Below are 20,104 nucleotides of genomic sequence, written 5' to 3'. Positions count from 1 at the left end.
CCAGTGCCCGACACCGACGTCGTGGACATCTCCGACGACGAAGATTAGCTAGGGTAGTACGTAGGATTTTTTTTGCATGCTTTGTATTGATCAGGGGTTGAAATATGGGAGACTTGGATGCAGAGTAGCTAATTTGAGGCGTGACCGGTCACTATCCGCGGACGCGCCCGGATGCGTCTGCGGGCGTTTGAAGGACCAGATTTGTCAAGTCCGACTGTAGATGCTCTAAGGGTCCATATGGCCAGCGCACTAGAACAACAACCGCCACCAATGAAGAGACACGTAAATCGAAAGAATCCAACTTAAAGACACACGGACGTAGACGAACGAAGATCGGATATCTGCGATCCACCAAAGACAATCATCGATCAAATCTTACGAGATCTACCAGAGACAAACCTCCACGTGCCCGTGACGATGCTAGAAGCACCACCAAAGCAGGGGAACTAGACGTGAAGAATCTTGTTCGCCTTCCTAACCGTTGCAGTCCGTTTGTACTCGGCCTTTTTTTCAGGGGCTGTACTTGACTTCTGATCCTGTACTTGACTTCTGATGAAAAAGGAAAAAAAAGGACACGCCCGCAGTACGTAGCAGGGCCGGACTCGGAGCCTTTCGAGGGCCTGAAAACACATACTACTAGGAAACCCAGCCCACGCGGGTGCGCCCCAAGGTGTATAATTGGGCCCATCTTCCGACAGACACGCCCTCTCTTCCCGCGGCTCTAAGCCCTAGAACGCCCCTTGCTTTTGGTCCCTGCTCCCCCCGCCGGCGATGGCCGCGCCGCCGGAGACGACGGGCGCGCCGTCCCCGCCGGAAGGGGAGCACAAGGGCAACGCGGGCGTCGAGGTCTGCTGCTTCGAGCAATCTGCAGAGGACTTCTCCAGAGCGGTACGCGCCATCTCGGAGCTCGCCGCCGGCGAGCCCGAGCCGGGTTTCCCCGACGCCGAAGCGGAGCGTCTCGCCTCCTCGATAACGTTCCTCAGGTGAAGACGCGCTCTCCTTGCTCCCCAATCACCGCGATAGAATCTGGCAGCTTCCAGTTGTGGGCTTGCAAGCCGTACAGCGGCGACAGCAATTAATGGCGGCTTCAACTGTTCAACTTTTTTATACACGTGGCGCGTGACGGAGATGTGGTTGTGCACGTACGGTGGAGCTTGGAACGTGGAACCTCTTTAGTTTTGTTGATTGATTGATTGATGTGTCGTTTGTGCGGGAGAATTTTGTTATGGTTTGTGAATTTGGAGTTTATGGCGCCATTACAAACGATTTCTACTAGTCGTCATGTTCTTGTTATGGTAGCATTTATTTCTTGCGGTTAGTGTTCAAGAGGATTCATTTGATACAGTCACTGCACGTGATTGTGTTGTTATCATCTGGTTTTTGTCTGATTTGAATGGTACCATAAGACCTGTTGTGAAAATTTGGTGGGCGTGATAGCTAAAATTTAGTAAGTTTAAGTTTATTGTTTGACTGATTGATGATGATAGGATCTTTTAAATTCAATGGCTGGGCGCCTGTACACTGTGAATGTTCGGCCTTTTCTTGATCTACAGTTCTAGTTGCTTTCATTTTAGATTAAAAAAAATCAGATTTATCGGCAAGTAAGGACACTTTTATTGACTTGGTATGGAATTAATTTGAGCCTTTTCTGCTTAGTAGTAGCACATACTCATCGGAGATGGCTCTGTTTTTTCCATAAGATTAGCACATTGTGAAAAGTTGCAGTTGTTACATTGGCAGTATGCCTAATTGGAGAGCACAAGATGTCTTCTTGTTTTGTTTTTACTAGCTCTGTTGTTCCCTGTTTTCGTATTTTAGTGTTTTTTTGGATTACTCAGAAGTCAGAACCCATTCTGCTTGACATTTAATCAATTGTTACCTTCCCAGAGAATGGAAGCATTTTAATTATGAGCCAAAAGGTATAAGTTTTACTTACGGCACTGGATCAACTTCATCCAGAGATGACACACATGAGATTACCTTACCACAATTCTCTTCTGCATCTGTTCCTCAGGTTAGTAAAACTATGGTGCTAATTTCTGAGTCTAAAGTTCCTGTTATAACATTGGAGGAAAGCTTTCTGGTGATTTCTTGGATCACATCAGTGCAAATCAATGCAGGTCACACACTTGGAAGATGGGAGGGATAATAATACATACAGGTATTATTTCTAGAAGCTAGACTTTTTCAACTTACTAGAATCTTCTTATTTTGTTACATGATTCTCCCTAAGTTTGTTGAGGAGAGATACATTACGGTTTAAGTTCCTCAGTTCTGGTTATTTGGAGTATTGAAGTTATGACCCAATATTTTTCCATAGCCCTGTTTATGTAATATTTTTGTTTGTCTGCTCACAATTCAAAGGTTGCTGCACATGGACTGGTAAGCAGGCCAGTCCCTATTCTCATCTTGTTGGTGAAGAATTTTCTTTGAAAGTATAATAATTTTCTTGCTGTTTCACACGTAACATGATCTCAAATACACCTTTGATAAGTACCCTTTCTAATTATATACCAGTAAAATAATTTAAAATGATTAGTGCTATGGAAGTACTTTCATTGACCAATATATGAATACCATTTTGTTCTTTGGTGTAATCAGTGGTCAAAGTTTTAAATTCTGGACTGCATACACAATAAAAGAACAACTATTTGAGAATGAAAACAATATTCTCTTGGTCCAGGAGTAATCCTGCAGAGTGAGTTGGCTCATCGAGTGTCGCCAACCCATGCAAGGTTTTGCTGCTTTTGGGGGATTTGTTAGTATAAGGGCGGACCTGGCGCAGTGGCAGAGTCCGTCCACTTGTGGCCTGGAGGTCCTGAGTTCGAACCAGCCTCCTTGCAGAAATATTATGCAAGAGTAAGGCTGTCTGAAATTCCCTTCCCCAGACCCCACCTTGTGTGGGAGCTTTCACACTGGGTATGTCCTTTTTTTGGGGGGTGGGGATTTGTTAGTAGGTTATAACAGTGAAGTTACTTGATGAAATACCATTGCACCTTCATTAATTAATTTTCAGCATTGTCATAAACTGATGATCATGGTTTTTGAGTCGCTGATTAGTCGCTGTATAGTCGCCGACTAATCGCCAAGTCGTTTTCTAGAAATCAGGGCGATTCGCGACTATACAGCGACTTATAGCGACTATACAGCGACTTTCGTCGACTAATCGCCGAGCCGCAGGGCTCGCGGCGACTTGACTAGTCGCGACTCAAAAACCATGCTGATGATATGTGGACACAGTGCTAATTTTGACCTTATTTCTACACTCTTCCAGTTTTCTCTGTTACATTATCCATGCTGATTGAGCTGTGATTAAATCTCTTAATTGTTGCAGCTCTGACTTCGTTTTATTCGCTGGAGGGAATGTTTGGTCGTTGGACTGGTGCCCGAGGTTGTGCGACAAGCCTTCTTCTCCCGTAAATTGCGAGGTTGTGATCAACTGACTTTGAGCATGAACTAGTAGCTCTTTTGTTGCAAACCATGGCTTCAAAAAAGTTTATGTTGTTCACCACCAAATTTAGCAATGAGAAAAATGCCATCATCTATTTGCTTGGCATGTGGGTCACAAGCCCACATTTCAATGGCATATTGATTCGTTTTACTTCTAAAAACCCCTCCAGACAACCGCTGCAGTGCTTTTCTCAAGTGCATCTTTGCATGCAGGCTCATTGCTAGGTTGCACTTGTTTTCAGTGTCTATGAATAGTACTCCCACCGATCCAAATTACTTGTCGCTCAAATGGATGTATCTAGACGTATTTCAGTGCTAGATACATCCGTTTGAGCGACAAGTAATATGGATCGGGGGGAGTACCTTTTTTTACTCGCAAGAATTTACTGGATTTACAAGGTATTTTATTGGTCTTAGAATTGCTGATCATGTTCTTTTATCTATTGCAGTATCTTGCTGTTGCTGCTCATCCTCCTGGTTCTTCTTACCATAAAATTGGTATGCCACTGATTGGCAGAGGCATCATTCAAGTTTGGTGTATCGTAGCACCCTTTGAAGAGGCAGATACTAATCAGTCAATGCTTGCATACAGTAACAGCAATCGTAGAGGAAGGCCTAGAAAAATACCAAATGAGAACAATCCAATTGAGAGCTCATCAGTTCCTCGAAAACCAATAGGGAGACCAAGAAAGATAAAACTGACGACTGGGGATGATCGCACAGAACCTAGTAGTCTGAAAAAACCAAAGGATCATGCAGAACCTAGTCTGAAAAAACCAAGGGGCAGACCAAGAAAATATCCACTGTCAGTTGGCAAAGCGGTAGATTCAACAAAAAATAGTGGAAGTCCAGGTTCTAGTTTTGTTGACCCTCTTGTCACTTCAGGAGTTATTCCAGGCGATCTTGCATTATCTTGTGCTATACCATCTGTGAAGTCTGTGGAATCAGCTCCAAAAAAAGGTAGGGGCCGACCTAGGAAAATCCCAATTGACAAAATAAAGTGTCCGCCTGACACTGAATGGACAGAAGATACCTCTAGAGCTCTAATATGCTGTACGAAACCAAAGAAAAAGAGGGGGAGGCCCCGGAAATATCCACTCCCAAGCAGCAGCAAGCATGTTTCTGGCACTGATACTGAATTTGAAAGAGAAACTGGATACACAGAGTCTAATTCTAATTTAAGTCTTGTTGCAGTTGATGCAGCATTACCAGTTCCATCTTCATCTCTTACAATTTGTGGGAAAAGATCAAGAGGTCGGAAGGGTAGAGGACGACCTAAAAAGGAAACAAATCCTTGTGCACTTTCTTCGTCAGTGGTTTCTGATGTCCAATCGCAGAGTAGGGAGACCATTTCAAATGATCCAGCACACTCTGTTGAGAATCATTTGCCATATGGACACTCTAACTTGACAAGTGAGCTTTGTTCGATTAGCATGCTAAGATGTGATGGCAATGTGCACACAGGCCCCACTTTAGAAGATTCCTCGTTGCCTATGCATATTGCAGCTAAATCAAATGGCGAGGAGTCAAGTGGTAGTAGGAGACGAGGACGGCCTAGAAGGAAGACACTTTCAAATACAAACAGTTGTTTATTTGTTTCTGGTACCGAGTCCTCAAAGGCGGCTGCTACAATTACCAATTCGGACAATCCCATGTCTTTGACCAAGAGTGACGGTGAAGCTATAGCAAGCGATCTTGCTTCAATTGGTTCGTTGAGGTGTCATATAGGAAAGTGCAATGTCAATATGAGTGCTGCATCATCTGATGCCACACCACCAACACATGGCTTGTGTAATGCAAATTACAAGGAAAAATCAAGTGTCCAGCAGACAACTCCCCAGCCAAATGATAATGTGGCCTCAGTCCAAAATTGCAAGAAGGAATTAATTGTCTACACCAGAAGGCGTGTACGAGGACCTACAAAGAAACCTGCTTCAAATGAGACCTGCTCACTGGCTCTTAGTGGTGATGCGCAGAAGACGGAGAGAACCTCCACGTATATCATGCCAAATAATAATTTGTCTTCTGTTGAGAATCCCAAGCTACTGGGTTCATCTATAAGTGAAGACATGGCTAATGAGGCTGGTTTGGTTGGATGTAAGAGTGCACTTGCTAACCATGAAGTTGTGGAAATGAATGATAGTGAAGCTGCCAACAAAGTTGTGCCTGTTCCTTCTGAAAACAGTGCCCAGATCATTGTTGTGGAAGATACAGAAGTAGTTCCATCCAAAGAATCAAGTAAAAATGATATTATTACTTGTGCAGAAAACTCAAACTTTTCTGCAATCCCCAAAGGCATTCATCTACCAAGGGTCGTCTTGTGTTTAGCTCATAACGGCAAAGTTGCTTGGGACATCAAATGGAAGCCTCCTTTACCAAATCAGTCAGAACAAAAATCACATTTGGGTTTTCTTGCAGTACTGTTGGGAAGTGGCTCACTTGAAGTGTGAGTACATCCAATGCTTGACCACCATTTTGAATTGTTTGGCCATCACTTTTTGAATATCACCACTTATTATGCACTTATTCATTATTGTGCGCAGATGGGAAGTTCCATCTCCAAGCATGATCCAGAAAATATATTCCTCTTCTTCAGTGAAGGGCACCGATCCTCGCTTTCTGAAGCTGCAACCTGTATTTAGATGTGCTAAAGTTAAGTGCGGAAACATACAGAGGTATTCCAACTTTTACTTTCATCATTTTTCTATTAAAACCAGATGACAGATTTAAATTTCTGTCAAATTCGTCAGCATGAATTTTCATTTTGAAGTCATTGCCTCTTTATAATGGTAAACAGCATTCCCTTGACAGTTGATTGGTCGCCTTATCCTCATGATATGATACTGGCAGGATGTCACGATGGAACGGTATCTTTTCTGCCTGTAGTAAATTATTTTCTTAGTTTAAATCTGATACCTGCACTGTTTGGTTAGTAGGTGCTGTGCTGAAAGTTTCGTGGTTGGATTTTGATGTTCCAGGTTGCTTTATGGAAGTTCTCTACAGACTTGCCATCACAAGGTATTTTATTGGTCTATTACCTCCCTTTTCATAGGATTTCTGTCACTTGTGCCATTCAGATGACATGTCTGACTCAGGAACTGCTTACTTCACATGTTTAAAGAGCAAGCTATTGGAATGCCTGAACTGCATACCTCTTTATTTCCTTTTTGTGTTATATTAACCAGTTGTTCTCGTTATGTATAGATTCAAAACCTTTTATGTGTGTCACTGCTGAATCTGTTCCCATCAGAGCCCTCTCGTGGGCACCATATGTAAGGTACTAAGCTGTGTTATACTTCTGTTCCATTCCAAAAGATAAACACTAAGTTCTGACTCCATATCATTTTGACAGTGAGGAAAACACAAATATCTTCGTCACTGCTGGAGAGGATGGCCTAAAATTCTGGGATTTAAGGTAGCATAAACTCTACTAGGAACTGGAATCAATAACTCAAATTTTGTTGTGGAGAAAACTACTACTCCCTCCGTATCAAAATATAAGACGTTTTTGTAGGCTTGTTTAGCTTACAAAAACGTCTTATATTTTGGTACAGAGGTAGTATTTGCTAACCATTTTCGGGTATTGCATATATGGAGTGGTGCTGAGGCTTATCTCAATAGTCATAGTCAATATAATTTATTTTTTGGTTAATATTTCACCTACGAAGGTTTTTCTAAACGAATTGACTGCACTTTGCAATTTGAGAACCATGCATCTTTTGTGTGCTGTTTTGCAATGATAACATTTGGGTCAATAAACGAAGGTATATTTAATCTGCAGAATCTGTTATCCTCACATGAACAAATACAGCACACCTTTCAACAGAAAACATCGCCATTTAGTTGCCACAGCCCATGGCCATTGTCAAGTTTTATGAAAATTTGAAGCGGAAGTAAGTAACCATAGGCGTAGCAGCTACTATTGAAGAGCGTTTTTTTTTTGGCACCAGCATAACCTTAATTGAGTAAATATTGTCAGCAAACAGTAATATGATTGCTGGATTCACAACCTTTTCTTGCTATGATTTTTTTGAATGAGCTGCAATGTTTGAATACTGAAATGCATCTCATATAACTCGTTTGTTGCAGAGATCCATACCGTCCTCTGTGGGAACTAACCACTGCCCCAAGGGCTGTTTTAAGTCTTCATTGGTTAAAGGAGGCTAGGTAATGTTTTATGCCATTTGTAGCAAATCAACCTCATTCCGTTTGTAGTAATGAGTCCTGTTCCTTCTGGAGTAAATAAATCTTGCAGACACTAATGTACTCAGCTTCCTTCATTACATGACATTTACTTACCTTTCATCACTACCCAGTTGAGGATAGGGACTTGGTTTTACCTTGTTTTTCATTTTACCCTGTCAGTGAGGAACTAGGTAATTTCTGATGCACACATATCACTATACTCATTAAAGTTGAAACACAAATCACAGTTGCAAGAAAATTGGAAAAAGGATTTATTATGGTCTTATACAATACGTACATGGCTCATCTGATCTGTGTGATATGTCAGCATGCTAACTTGCTAAGGTAGATGTGTAGCTTATAAAAACTAATTAGTTCCTTTAATGCTTCTGTGTCCTTTACATTTCAATTTGTATTTAGTTTGTATAGCTTATAAAAAACACAAATGATTTTATCTACTCATTTGTATTCTACTCCCTCCGTCCCGAATTACTTGTCTTAGATTTGTCTAGATGTATCTAGACATGTTTTAGTGTTAGATACATCCGCATCTAGACAAATTTAAGACAAGTAATTTGGGATGGAAGTAATATATTTTTGTGCAAGGATTGCCCCTTTATTGGGAGGATCTAATGCATTACTTAATCATTGGCCCAACAGACAGTGATTGTTGCTAAACATAGTGAACATATATAGGACTCGTGTGGCTTGTAATGTTTGGTTAGAATTTATTAACACTGAAGTTCACCTCACTTCTTTTTTTGCGTTTGTTCATGATTACGTTTAGGATTCCCTTGTTTACAATGGTATTGTTTGTGCCTACTGCCTAGTAAAATACACTGGTAAAATATGTGCGGAAAGTTCTATTGAGCTCCATAATGGGGCCTTACTGTGTGTATATATGCAGGTTATAGATATTTTCTGTCTACTAGGTTAATAACATTAACTGTTACTATCTTTCATGTTCAGAGGTATTGTCATCTCACTGGAAGATGGCACATTGAAGTTCCTCAGCCTACCTAGAATTGCCAATGATGTTCCAGTCACCGGAAGGCCATTTGCTGGGACTAAAACCCAGGGTGTTTCTACTTATCAATTGTCAGAATATTTGATATGGAATGTCCATGTCTCAGAAATTACCGGTACATTTCCAGAACCATGCCTAACCATAGTCAATATCCAGCCTAAGTAGTATGCAGTTACAAGTTACTAAGAATTCTTGACTTGTTTGTCTAGGGCACATCTATAATTATGTTATTGTGGCATATAGTGATACTTGAACAGCTTATTAGTTTAGTAATATTAATACCCTGTATGATATTCTGTTTTGGACACTGGATCACCTTTTTTGTGATACTTATTATGTTAATATATTTTTCCTACATTTTGGACACTTGATATTAAAGATATATAAATGAATCCTTAATTTTGCCTACATACAGGTTATGCAGCTTATTGTGTGGCAGATGGTACTGCTGTGCGCTTCCAGGTAAACCCACTAGCCTGTACTCCATAACCATGGTCATTTTCTGCTTCTGCTTGTCATACAGAATCTCGTGTGTGCTAAACAAATATTGCACGTGTAGCTTACTTCGAGATTCTGGGAGAAGGAACCTGGGAGGAACCGTGTGCCCTATTTCCTTTGTGGTTCGCTAGCAGAGGAGGGGACAGCCATTAAGATTGGTGGAACATTACAAAGCCCTCCTATGTCAAATGTTCCTCTGGTTGCAAAAAAGGGCCCAAAACCATGCCAAAAAGTACCTAAAGCCCACGATACACAAAAAGAGCAAGTACTAACCCTCACCAACTCAGGTAAAAACTCTCTCCATGTTGCTGCAACTTGTATCGTTGCCTTACTGCCTGACATGCCTGCTGAACTACCCCTGCAGAACATGTAGATGCAGAACCCAGAGAGGGCCGACAAGATGGGCCTGATAAAGGCCAAGAGACTAATGCTCTGGCTTTAGCCGATCCTCTAATGCTAGAGAATGGTGGCACATGCAACGTCCCAGTTGATGAAGACACTAAAGACTTTGAGCTCTTCCCTCCCAAAGCTGTAGCGCTGCATCGACTGAGATGGAATATGAACAAAGGCAGCGAGAAATGGTTATGCTACGGAGGCGCCGCAGGCATCATCCGTTGTCAGAGGATCTAAAAGGCAAGCATAGTTGGGGAGTGTTTGCCGCAAACCAGGGTCCTCCGTGGTATCCACCTACACAATAAGCTGTCGCAGCATCTGCTGTTACTTGCAGCAATATATGGTATGTTCGTCCGATTCAACCTTTCAACGGGTTGCCATTGCGGATTTCCAGTTACGCAGAGTTATACATAACAAAGCTGTGTATCTGAGGAACTCCAACAGATCCTTGTAGTTTAGGAACTCAAGTTCAGGCAATATGAGCTACCAGGTCCTGCATATCTTGGGCTCAGCAAATCATAGTTCTGAGAATATTAGCAGCTCAGCAACACAATAAGGGGCATCGATCTGGAATAAGTGCGGGCTAGGCGCCCGCAACTTCTTTGAACCTGGTGCAAGTTGTAACTGAGTTTTTTTTTCCTGTAAGGCTGTAACATATGTACATCTATTGTTTACGCAGTCACACAAATTCAGCAATGTCGTGCCAGTTGTAACATTGACAAACTGAACAATGTCGCGCCAATATGTAATAGATGAATAATGGAAATCATGAGCCATTGCTCTTGATCAAAAGTTGCATGATATGTTGCTTCGTGTAAACCTAACAGTGGAACTCATGTGTCTTCTGCCGCTGGGGACCCTGTTTATAACAGACCAATAGCAATAGTAATTTGGTTTTATAAATTTCATTGTTGTTCCCTTCAGAAACTTTAGCATCAGAGAAGGCATAAAACATGTTCAATGCTTTATCAGGAACAAGGTACAGAAATAGCAGTTGGGTGAACCATACATAATACTCCTCTTTTTATTATGATGCCTGAATACATAAGTTTCAATGAACTACAAAAAATTCAAATCCTAATGTACAACATCCTCTCGGAGTAGTAGCCAAACACAAGTAATTACTGGTTCGTGTAATACCTAACAAGAACCCTGACTTTATTTCGGCATCACTCGTGTCAATATTGTTAGTAACCTCGTATATACACATGATCAACTCACAAGTTATCTCCCTTAAAAAACTCACAACTTCAGTCACTCCAGTTATCCTCATCAGCTGCAAAACCCTCTTGCCGCTTGTCATCGTCTTCCTGCAGATATTTAGCAGCATCAAATCATCAAATTTACATGAAAATTTTGTACTCAATTCCTTCTCAAACTCCCATTGGGAGAATATTAACTCGCTAGAAAAATGCAAAAAAAAAAAAACTGCATGGTGTCAATAGATAGATTTTATACCATTTCAGTCAAAGCAGGAGTCGATGGAGACCACACAAGAATTTGTCGATCATTGCTACCAGTATAGAGTTCCTGCATTCTCGAATATTTAGGAATGGAATACACGTTGAAATACTAAAGCTTAACAGAGGACAATAGAGGGAAAACTTACTTGGTCTTGTGAGTTATAGTAGCAGCAATTTACATGGTCATAATGCCCACGGAATGTTTGAAATGTCGTACCAGACCATGTATTGTATGCCTATAAGCAATTATAATACTTAGACGTGAACTTCAAAATGCAGAATGAAGACATAAAGCTGGAAAAGCAACAGCATACCTTGATGCTTGACATGCATGGAATGAAAACAAGTGATGGATCATCAGTGACAGCTAATTGCAGTGGCTTGCTAGTTTGCAATCGCATGGCTTCAAAATTGACCAAAGTATTGCAGCCTGAATCGATATCCCAGAGTCTTAAACGAGAATCAGATCCTGAAGAGAAACGATAACCTCTTCTTAATAACAGGCTTAAGCTTAAACTATCATTGTTGCACTGCATGCCAATTTCAGGCATAGCAGCAGATAACCGATAGAGAAGAAATTAACTCAACCTGAGCTAAGAAGGTGCATCCCATCTGTTGTTGTTCTTAATCCTGTAACAGCACCATAATGAGCTGTTTTACGATTTTGACTGGATGACATACCGGGATGCACTTTCTGTTGCGTATGTCCACGTACCATGGTTAGACTTTTGCGTAGTCCTTTGGACTGCTTCTTATGATTGCCTGTCCTCTGCTGAACCGAGTAACTCTTTGATGAAGATGAACGTCCTAAGTTCTTCTGATGCTGCTTAAGACGAAAAATATATATGCATTGAAGATGTCAACTAGCAGATGTACTTGCACGTCATCAACCATCTTTCGGACACAACAATGAACAACACAAGAACCTAATAATATTAATTATCTCCCATTGTACTTGCATGACATCAACAATTTTTTCAGGACACAGCAATAAACAGCAGGAAGGAACCTTGTGTAGAGCAGCATGGATTATCTCCCAATGAAATGCAGATCCCATCTTTTAAGAACTAGAGCACTACACTGATCCATACCATCTATATATGATGATGCTAAAACAATGACATAGGCCTAGGACATGAATATATACCAGATATCCGCTTGTACCCTTTTCTTGCGGGAAAAATCCACTCCTACTTGGAGACCTAACAGTTTTGGAATAGTAGCCAGAATAATGGCAAGCAGTTCTGTATTAGCCCTGCGAGCAAATATATTCTGAAGAAATAACCAAACCCACAAGCAGATAAAAAGTAAAGGGTGACAGCAAGCATACGTTGTCCGTGGTGCTATCAATAATGGGAGGCCGTCTTCCTAGCTGAGACCGTAACTGATCAAGGATAAGGAAGCATCCAGCTCGTCTTATGTCCCAAAAACGTATCGCCCCGTCGCAGCCACCACTCATTAGGATCCACTCGCTTGAGGTAGACCACTCCAAAGACATGATACCATCTGAGATGATCGACGAGGATAAGCATAAAAACAAAACAAGAATGGTGTTTCATCATCACACCAGCAGGAAGGGACTAACCATGATGACCGGACAACGTGTGAGTAAAGGCTCCGGAAGCAATATCACACAAACGGATCTGAACGTCTGCGCTTCCGGTAGCGATGAGCATATGCGTTGTTGCAATTGGAGACATTGCAGCACTGTACACTTTTCCGGGCATCTTAAAATCCATGACCACCTAGGAAAAGAAAACCAATCCCAGAATGACCAGGACATCGGAATCAACACCTCAACGGGGCAAAATGTTAAGGTCAGGATTGGTGAAGCACAATAACACATACTTGAGTGGAATTGGTATCCCACACTTTGACATAGTTATCAAAGGACGCCGTGACGAACAGCCCGGTGTCCACAGGATACCAGATGGCCTTGGAGACGGTGAACTTGTGGCCATGCTGATGCTGCCTGTCCACGAGCAGAATGCTCCTGTGCTTGGCGATGAACCCGGCCTCGTACTCCGTCGCGTCCTTCAGATCGAAGACGGCGGCCGACCCGTCCGACGCCCCCGAGAGCAGGTACCTCCCCTCTGTCAAATCAACCTGGCCATATTGTCAAATTACGAACGCCAGCAACGTCGACTCACGCACCGAACAGAAGTTCGACCTCGCTAGGCGCAGTTTCTCGACGGATTAACACGCAAAATTAATAGTACTGCTGATCTCCGCGCAACTGATGCGGGGGCGGCGGGCGGGGAGGGAGTAATATGGAGCGATTGGGGGAGCGACGGGGAAGAAGGGGACCTGGAGGGAGTTGACGGCGCCGAGGTGCGGGGTCGCGATCTCCTTGCGGTTGGAGAGCGCGAGCGAGGCGGCGCGGCGCGAGCGGGCGAGGGCCTCGAAGCGCCGCGCGCGCAGCTCCCCGCGTTCCCTCCTCCTCACCTCCTCCCACCACATCCACTCAGGGCGCGCCGCCGTGTATGCGCTCTGCGGCGGCGAACGGCGACGGAAGTCGGGGAGGGCGGCGCGAATCGGGCGGCTGCTGAGCTGACCGGTGAGGTAGGGGGACTCAATTGTTGGCCTTCCAAGCTTCCATTAAATTCAGCGGTTATATCCAGATGTCAGTGTCGTACACGTGTACTCCTTCAATGGATGTGATGAATCGACTCTACTAATCAAAAACATTTTTATGAGAACCTTGAGAGTAAGATGATGATTGAACGAGTTAATATTCAACAAGAGACTCCGAATGATTTTGCAAATCAAAGTCGTCACATAACAATTTCACGAGGTTAGAAGTTAAAATTCTCTAGAATCGCAACACCCGCACCCACGATGGAAGGATAGCAAGTTCAGCAAAGGGCCCATAACAACGATCGTGAAGGAAGGATATCAAGTTCACCATGATGCAATGGATCAACGTCCTCGAGGAGAGCAACATGAAACGAGAAGATTTGTTGGATTTGTAGCCCAATCCTTCCCTTACCTTGTCGCCTGAATCTCGGGGTAAGATTCCATTTCAATGGGGTCGACTATAACAATCTGGAGTAATGACAGATTTAGATTTGATTACTATATTTTCTTTTTCATCATCACGACATCATGCCATCATGTCATCATGCTTTAAACTTGAAATGAGGTCAAATTAAACCCTCAGTACAATTTGAATGCAAAACCTAATTAAAATGCAATTTAATAATATATGAATATAATATATTTTGTTATATTTTAAATTGAGGGACTTTAGCATGGTGAAATCTCTTGAAATCTAGAGATAGCCTCCACTAATATTGGGTAGCTCCAACAATTATTTTATAATTTCTGTAATAGTTTATCACACACTTACACTTCAACCCTACATATTAATTTAAATGTATTTAATTCCATGAAAAATATAATTATAACCCCAAATGATGGATATTTTTTTGTGGGTTTGTCAAATCCAGAGGTCTTGGGATGCAACTACTTCAAGAATAATGATGGGCTTTTTTGCAATGGCCTTGATATTGCTCCTGTTGAGCATATGGGCAGTTCTTTCATTTTGAGTGCATGCAATCCAAGGATCCAAATATACATGAAAACCCTCTTGATTCTTCAAGTGCCATGAGCTACATTGTGTCTGCAACATTTGGTTCTCTCAAGTACTACGGTCTAAATCCTTGACCAATGTAGTAGCAAATCTGACCATGGCTTCGAGACATGTGCTTTTAGTCATCCAGAGGTACTCATCCCACGAATCTAAGGCCATGTCAAAGGCAAGCACCCTCATAGTAGCCATGCACTTTTGATAACCAGAAAACCCAATGTTTCCAATAGCATCCCTTTCCAACTTGAAGTAATTATCATAGGCCCTGACACCTTGGTAGATGTGTTTGGACACATGTCACCGCATCTGAAATTGGCGGTTGAAATAGGGTTTGAATAGCGGGGGCAAAGTAGCCGTCGCCGTCGTACAACATCATATGGCCACATGTCCTCTGTCGATTCAACACTCGGTGTCCCTTTATTGAACCCTTGTAGTTGGTACCATGCTCTTCTGCACGCTCCGCATCTTCAAGAATCACCTTCAACATCATCTTCATCCTCGTTCGACCAAGATGAATTCATGAACTCGACATAGAAGTACTCCTGGCCTGATTCATCGTGTTTGCTTCAAAGTAAACAATGAACACTTGTCGGACATGGTGTCCGCCATTGACGATGTCGGTAGGGTCAAAGGATGCCTGGGCTACGGCCGGTTCTCGCTTTGTTTAAGTTATTGTTGCAGATAAATTTGGAGAAGTCGCATGTACTCCCTCCAACACTGACTCCCTCCGTTCCTAAATATAAGTCTTTTTAGAGATTTCATTATAGACTACATACAGAGCAAAATGAGTGAACCTATACTATAAAAGGCATCTATATGCATCCGTATATAGTCTCTATAATCAATCTCTAAAAGGACTTATATTTAGGAATGGAGGGAGTATCATGTATGTACATACAATTCTGCCAGCAAGATGGATATGACTGGCTTCACTCAGTAAAACTCTTGCAAAGACATGGTCGCAAGTAAAAATATATCAGAAACTGCAAACCAAGAACCATTCTCGTCCAACAAAAATCAACAGGGGCACACTTTTCGTATCTACTGTACATAATAGCATACATGCCATTTGATCATCTACCATTGAAAACACCACTAAAGACTTCGGCGTCACCTCCGAGCGACGCTTCCCACTCTATGGAGGTCAAATGAATTCGAGACAGCATTGGCATAATCTCCCTCATCTCAGGCCTGTCCAACGGATCCTCACTCAAGCACCACATCGAAATGTTTACCAGCTATACACGGTAGAAATGCAGGATTAGGCCAACTGAGATGTTTCACTGTGTCAGTGGTGATGAACAGTTTTACTACTAACCTTACACACTTCTTCTATGGGGTAGTTATCCTTCAAGGAGGGATCTATGATTCCCTCCAGTGAGCTCTCCACATCTTCTGATTTGAATGCTTTCCTCATCTGTCATGCAAACATTGTCAAAAACAGATAGACTATAAAAATTGAAACAGCTCTGACGTTCACAGGCATTTGTCATTTGCTCTTACAGTTGAGATAAGTGACTTTGTCTTATTAGCTTCCTTATTGTCCCGCACAAGTGCACGGAGACCGGTGATCAGCTCTGCAAGAACTACTCCAAACGCATAGACGTCAGACTTCGTGGTCATGTGAAGCTCACGGACTGACCTGCAGGGTTGATGCTTGGCATTACTATTACATTTGAAGCCTCATCAGCTGAAAAAATGTAAATCATTTCCAAATTAAAAACTAACTCTGGTGGAAGGTAGCCTGGCGTTCCAACCAAACGAGTTGCCAGGCAATCTTGTTCATCACTGCGCTCAACTAGCTTTACCAGCCCAAAATCCGCAACCTGTTATCCAGAAAATAATCAGATTGCAATCAATACCTGAGCAGATAACACTTTAAACTTTGTGGCTTTGAATGGCTCACTTTAGCTCTTAGTCCCTCATCTAGCAGAATATTGCTGGTTTTGATGTCACGGTGCACATAGCAGGCCTTTGTATGGTCATGGATGTACTCGATACCGCGTGCAGCATCCGTTGCTATCTGCGTTCTTGCAGTCCACGAGAGAGGTTGATGACCTAAGAATCAAGAAGTACCTCATTCAAACTTTCAGAAATTTCGGTAAACAATAAATCTAGTTTCTTTGACAGAAGCAAGCAAACATCAGCATGCATAATTATCTTTCTTTCACGTACCTTTCAGCAAAGGATCATGGAGATGCTCACTCAGTGATCCATTCTGAACATACTCGTAAACAAGGTACAGGTGGTCCTCCCCAGAAGCATAGCCAATCAACTCAACCTGTATAGAATTGTGCAAGTTTATGACAACATCGTAGCATGGATGTTCATTTCCTGGTAGATCCTACAATCTAAGTACGTACCACATTTATGTGATGTACTTTGCACAGCACTTTCAGCTCAGCAAAGAACTCCTTTGATTTGCTGTCTTTCATCATCTTAACTGCAATCTCCTGTGACCAAGGTCAAACATAAGGATCTGATGTTGCTTCGAGATTATAGTTACCTGAGAAAGATACTACATGAACTTCTTACATGTGTTCCGATGAAACCTAGGTAGACCATGCCATATCCACCCTCACCAATCTTCCTCTTCTCATCAAAGTTAGCTGTGGCCTCTCCAACCGCTTTCAGGCTGAAAATCACAGGCCTCTCCGTTTGGAATGGATCAATATCTGCAACCAATTGACCGAGAGTTATACGATGTGTGTATCCAAAATGTTTACATGTAGCATAGGGAGCATAACGAGACCATCAATCCTCTTGGATGGAAAGTAACGGCTCTCTAGGATAGCTATGCTTGTGTTGCTGGGAACTCTCTCCATCTCTTTCTTTGGCACTTCAACATTGGGCACCAGAGATCTCCTTCTCAGGCGAAGTACAATGGTGAGGGCGAAAAGGAGCATAATTGCAGCTGATATTGATACTGTGATTATGATCGGTAAACCGCCAAACTCTGAAAGTGTTCGAATCAAGCAGGGAGTAAACACGAAAAAGTTGAGCAGTCAGTTTATCAGTTACCAAAAGGCTAAAAGAACATAAGGAACACAACACCATTTGGAGATTCCAAACAATAAAAACACCATTTTGTGATTATCAGAAATCCTATGATGTGAAAAGAGAAAAGGAAAAAGAGGAGGAGAGAAACAACATTAGATGGAAACACATAAACTTGTATTGCAGAAAAATATACTGCTTATTCCATTTTAGCAAATTAGTACTATGCCAATGGTATCAACAAACTTTAGAATTTGCAGTCGGGTTAGTAGTTTACAAATTTCCTATGATGCAACATACATAGTTGAAAAGTAGGAATGACTCACTTCTTTTAGAAGAACTAGCAACTCCCATCGGGATGAGCAAGATCCAACCTTCCTTAAGAAAATCAGGATCCGTGACCCCCGCATTCAAGCTTAGGATCTCCCTCGAGCCTGATCTGAACAAGGTTGCGATGTTGCTCAGTGTATCTTTAGGCTGGACTGTGTAAGAAACCACCCCCTCCGGTGCCGTGGAGGAACAGCCACATAGAAGATGAACCGTGATTGTCTTGTTTGCTGCAGCAACAATGTTCCACGCAAGCCTACTGAAGTTACCGTTGATGCTGTCAGCCGTGTCGCCTGGACTAACCTTGTATGCAGTATCATGGAAGAGACCGCTCATGGTGTCATTGATTGCACCACACACGCACGGCACACGGACCAGCAAGTCCTCTGAACCAGAGCGCCGCTTGATGGGCTGGGTGAGAGATGCGCTGCCATTGAAGAGGGAGGCTATCTCGGACAGGCTGCGCCCTTGAGGAGTCACATAAAGGTACGAGCTGCACGATGATGGGTTGAGCGACGCAGCGTCGCACTGCATGGGCTGCCATTGCTCTGTTGCTGCTGCTAAACTCCTTCCAGGTAAACCTACACTAATGTGGAGGTGCTGCAGAAACAAGGCGAGGAAGAAGAAGAAGAAGAACAAGGAATGTCTGGCCATGGGGAACTAGCAACTGGAGAGGCAACTGGGATTCGGTTGCAGAGGGTAATTTATCTGGCGCTCCAGAATTTGGCTTCTGGCGCTCCAGGTATATTTGTACGGTGCGGTACTTCCAAGAAGGCTAAGATGCCAATTGCCAGGCAAGGCCGGCCGTGATGAAGCAAAGCTTGTTCGGTTGTTCCTAGTTTACTCCGCTTCCCTGAAGCTCCACATGGTTTGGGATATAGGAAAATTTCATCAGGGTATGAGAGATTCAGGCCAGGGTGCTTCTCACATTTAAAAAGTAGTCCAGCTAGCTGGAAAACCCTCATGGACTCAGAAGTCAAGCTTGCTTTTGGCTTCGAACATTTGGCCTATTTTGCTGGGTCGGAGCTGGATTGCAGGTGTCCAAACCTAAAAATATATAGCACTGAAAAGGACAGCATGACATGGACTGCTCGCTCTGAGACAGCATTTTGGCTATTGATACATTAATTTGACACTGTCAGACACAAATAAACAATAAAAGTTTCTAGCAGAATTGTCACTGAAGCTACAGGGAGTAAAAGTATTAAAAATATACTATAAAGAAAGATACAAATATATTACTATAAAACTGTCAAGAAGGTATTTCCTCACCAAAGAAAACTACGACAACTCTACAACTGCAGAAAAAAGGAAACTACTGATTGTAAGACCTAATCTAATTCTAATAGATAATGTGTTGGCCTAAACATCTCCTCCTCCTTGCTGGACACACACACACACACAACATAAGGGAGTTCTTGTTCTGGGCAACAGATGCCCTATCTTTTCCTTGGCAACCAATGCTTGTAAACATCCATGAGGTGCACGTCCTTATATAGGACTTGCTCAAACCGACCTAGCTAAGAGTACTACTCTTATAAAGCTAGCACATGAGAGTAATAAGTATCTTCTACCAAAACAATAGTACAGTTCTGACACCTAAGGTAAATTCCAACTTTGCTTCTACCACTGCTTGCTGCAGCCTTTAGGATAAGTTGACCAATTAAAGAAAATCCTTTTTTTCTTACTCTTTGGCTTTCTTTAAAAGATCTCATTGCACCAGCACAACTACAGTCGACTGCTTGACTAAGCCTCAACTTCATCATCCAAGCACTAAGAAGTGAAGATATATACGTTAAATATCGCCACAGAGCCATAAAATGATCAGGTTGTGCTGATTATATCATTTCGACATGTGAGATCTACTTTCTTTCAAAAAATATTGTAAGAGATTATCAATTCTGTGTGAGGGCAGCCTACTTAACTACTAAAATGATGTGTCACAATAATTTGTTGCCAATCTAGAAATACTTGAAAAATCTGTGTAGCAAATTGCTAGACTGGAACAAAGGGTTAATATGTCTTTCACAGGGTTTTATAGAAGAAATAAACAGAAGTGATATAAGATTAAGCACCATCAAAGCAGTGATCTTTATATAATACTACAGAATTGCTAACATGATACCTATATATAGCTAACAAGGGGATACAGGCAAGTGAAGGCAAGAAAAATGC

At 42.3% G+C, this 20,104-nt stretch overlaps 2 protein-coding genes across 3 annotated transcripts; one reads left to right on the top strand and one right to left on the bottom strand.

Annotated features, from left to right (window-relative positions):
- The first annotated feature begins 680 nt into the window (after nt 1-680).
- On the top strand, nt 681-10,377 carry LOC123079812 (uncharacterized). Its single transcript, XM_044502628.1, has 15 exons — nt 681-983; nt 1,888-2,014; nt 2,121-2,161; nt 3,335-3,428; nt 3,900-5,896; nt 5,994-6,125; nt 6,248-6,317; nt 6,429-6,468; nt 6,655-6,727; nt 6,803-6,865; nt 7,540-7,617; nt 8,605-8,777; nt 9,078-9,124; nt 9,222-9,447; nt 9,525-10,377. The coding sequence occupies exons 1-15, from the start codon at nt 772-774 to the stop codon at nt 9,788-9,790; spliced, it is 3,639 nt and encodes a 1,212-aa protein (XP_044358563.1). The 5' UTR covers nt 681-771; the 3' UTR covers nt 9,791-10,377.
- A 175-nt stretch (nt 10,378-10,552) lies between these two features.
- Nucleotides 10,553-19,016, bottom strand: LOC123079817 (WD repeat-containing protein ATCSA-1). 2 transcript variants are annotated; one of them, XM_044502632.1, is made up of 22 exons: nt 17,929-19,016; nt 17,358-17,561; nt 17,141-17,280; nt 16,969-17,058; nt 16,781-16,886; nt 16,512-16,663; nt 16,334-16,431; nt 16,109-16,247; nt 15,924-16,022; nt 15,687-15,843; nt 15,084-15,152; nt 14,705-14,877; nt 14,006-14,061; nt 13,324-13,600; nt 12,865-13,122; nt 12,602-12,761; nt 12,347-12,522; nt 11,605-11,842; nt 11,331-11,485; nt 11,163-11,252; nt 11,012-11,083; nt 10,553-10,863 (listed from the first exon to the last, which is right to left on the bottom strand). In XM_044502632.1, the coding sequence occupies exons 1-22, from the start codon at nt 18,581-18,583 to the stop codon at nt 10,804-10,806; spliced, it is 3,624 nt and encodes a 1,207-aa protein (XP_044358567.1). In that variant the 5' UTR covers nt 18,584-19,016; the 3' UTR covers nt 10,553-10,803. The 2 variants fall into 2 exon arrangements, with proteins under 2 accessions (XP_044358567.1, XP_044358566.1); XM_044502631.1 differs by lacking the exons at nt 14,006-14,061; nt 14,705-14,877; nt 15,084-15,152; ... (8 more) ...; nt 17,358-17,561; nt 17,929-19,016 and having other exon boundaries at nt 11,605-11,839; nt 13,324-13,599.
- Between the last annotated feature and the right edge of the window lie 1,088 nt (nt 19,017-20,104).

This window comes from Triticum aestivum, chromosome 3D, assembly GCF_018294505.1.
Source record: "Triticum aestivum cultivar Chinese Spring chromosome 3D, IWGSC CS RefSeq v2.1, whole genome shotgun sequence".
Lineage (NCBI taxonomy): Eukaryota > Viridiplantae > Streptophyta > Magnoliopsida > Poales > Poaceae > Triticum > Triticum aestivum.
The sequence above is the reverse complement of the archived record's forward strand: the minus strand, read 5'-3'. Positions and strand labels throughout refer to the sequence as shown.

Bases quoted from the DNA above. Each gene is read 5' to 3' on its own strand.
- LOC123079817 (XM_044502632.1), bottom strand. From the start codon at position 18,583: ATGGCCAGACATTCCTTGTTCTTCTTCTTCTTCTTCCTCGCCTTGTTT. The intron at 17,059-17,140 runs GTAAGAAGTTCA...CCTTGGTCACAG, and splicing joins TAGGTTTCATCGGAACACAT to GAGATTGCAGTTAAGATGAT. The intron at 16,887-16,968 runs GTACGTACTTAG...AATTCTATACAG, and splicing joins AAGTACATCACATAAATGTG to GTTGAGTTGATTGGCTATGC.
- LOC123079812 (XM_044502628.1), top strand. From the start codon at position 772: ATGGCCGCGCCGCCGGAGACGACGGGCGCGCCGTCCCCGCCGGAAGGG. The intron at 6,318-6,428 runs GTATCTTTTCTG...TTGATGTTCCAG, and splicing joins CAGGATGTCACGATGGAACG to GTTGCTTTATGGAAGTTCTC. The intron at 9,448-9,524 runs GTAAAAACTCTC...CTACCCCTGCAG, and splicing joins ACTAACCCTCACCAACTCAG to AACATGTAGATGCAGAACCC.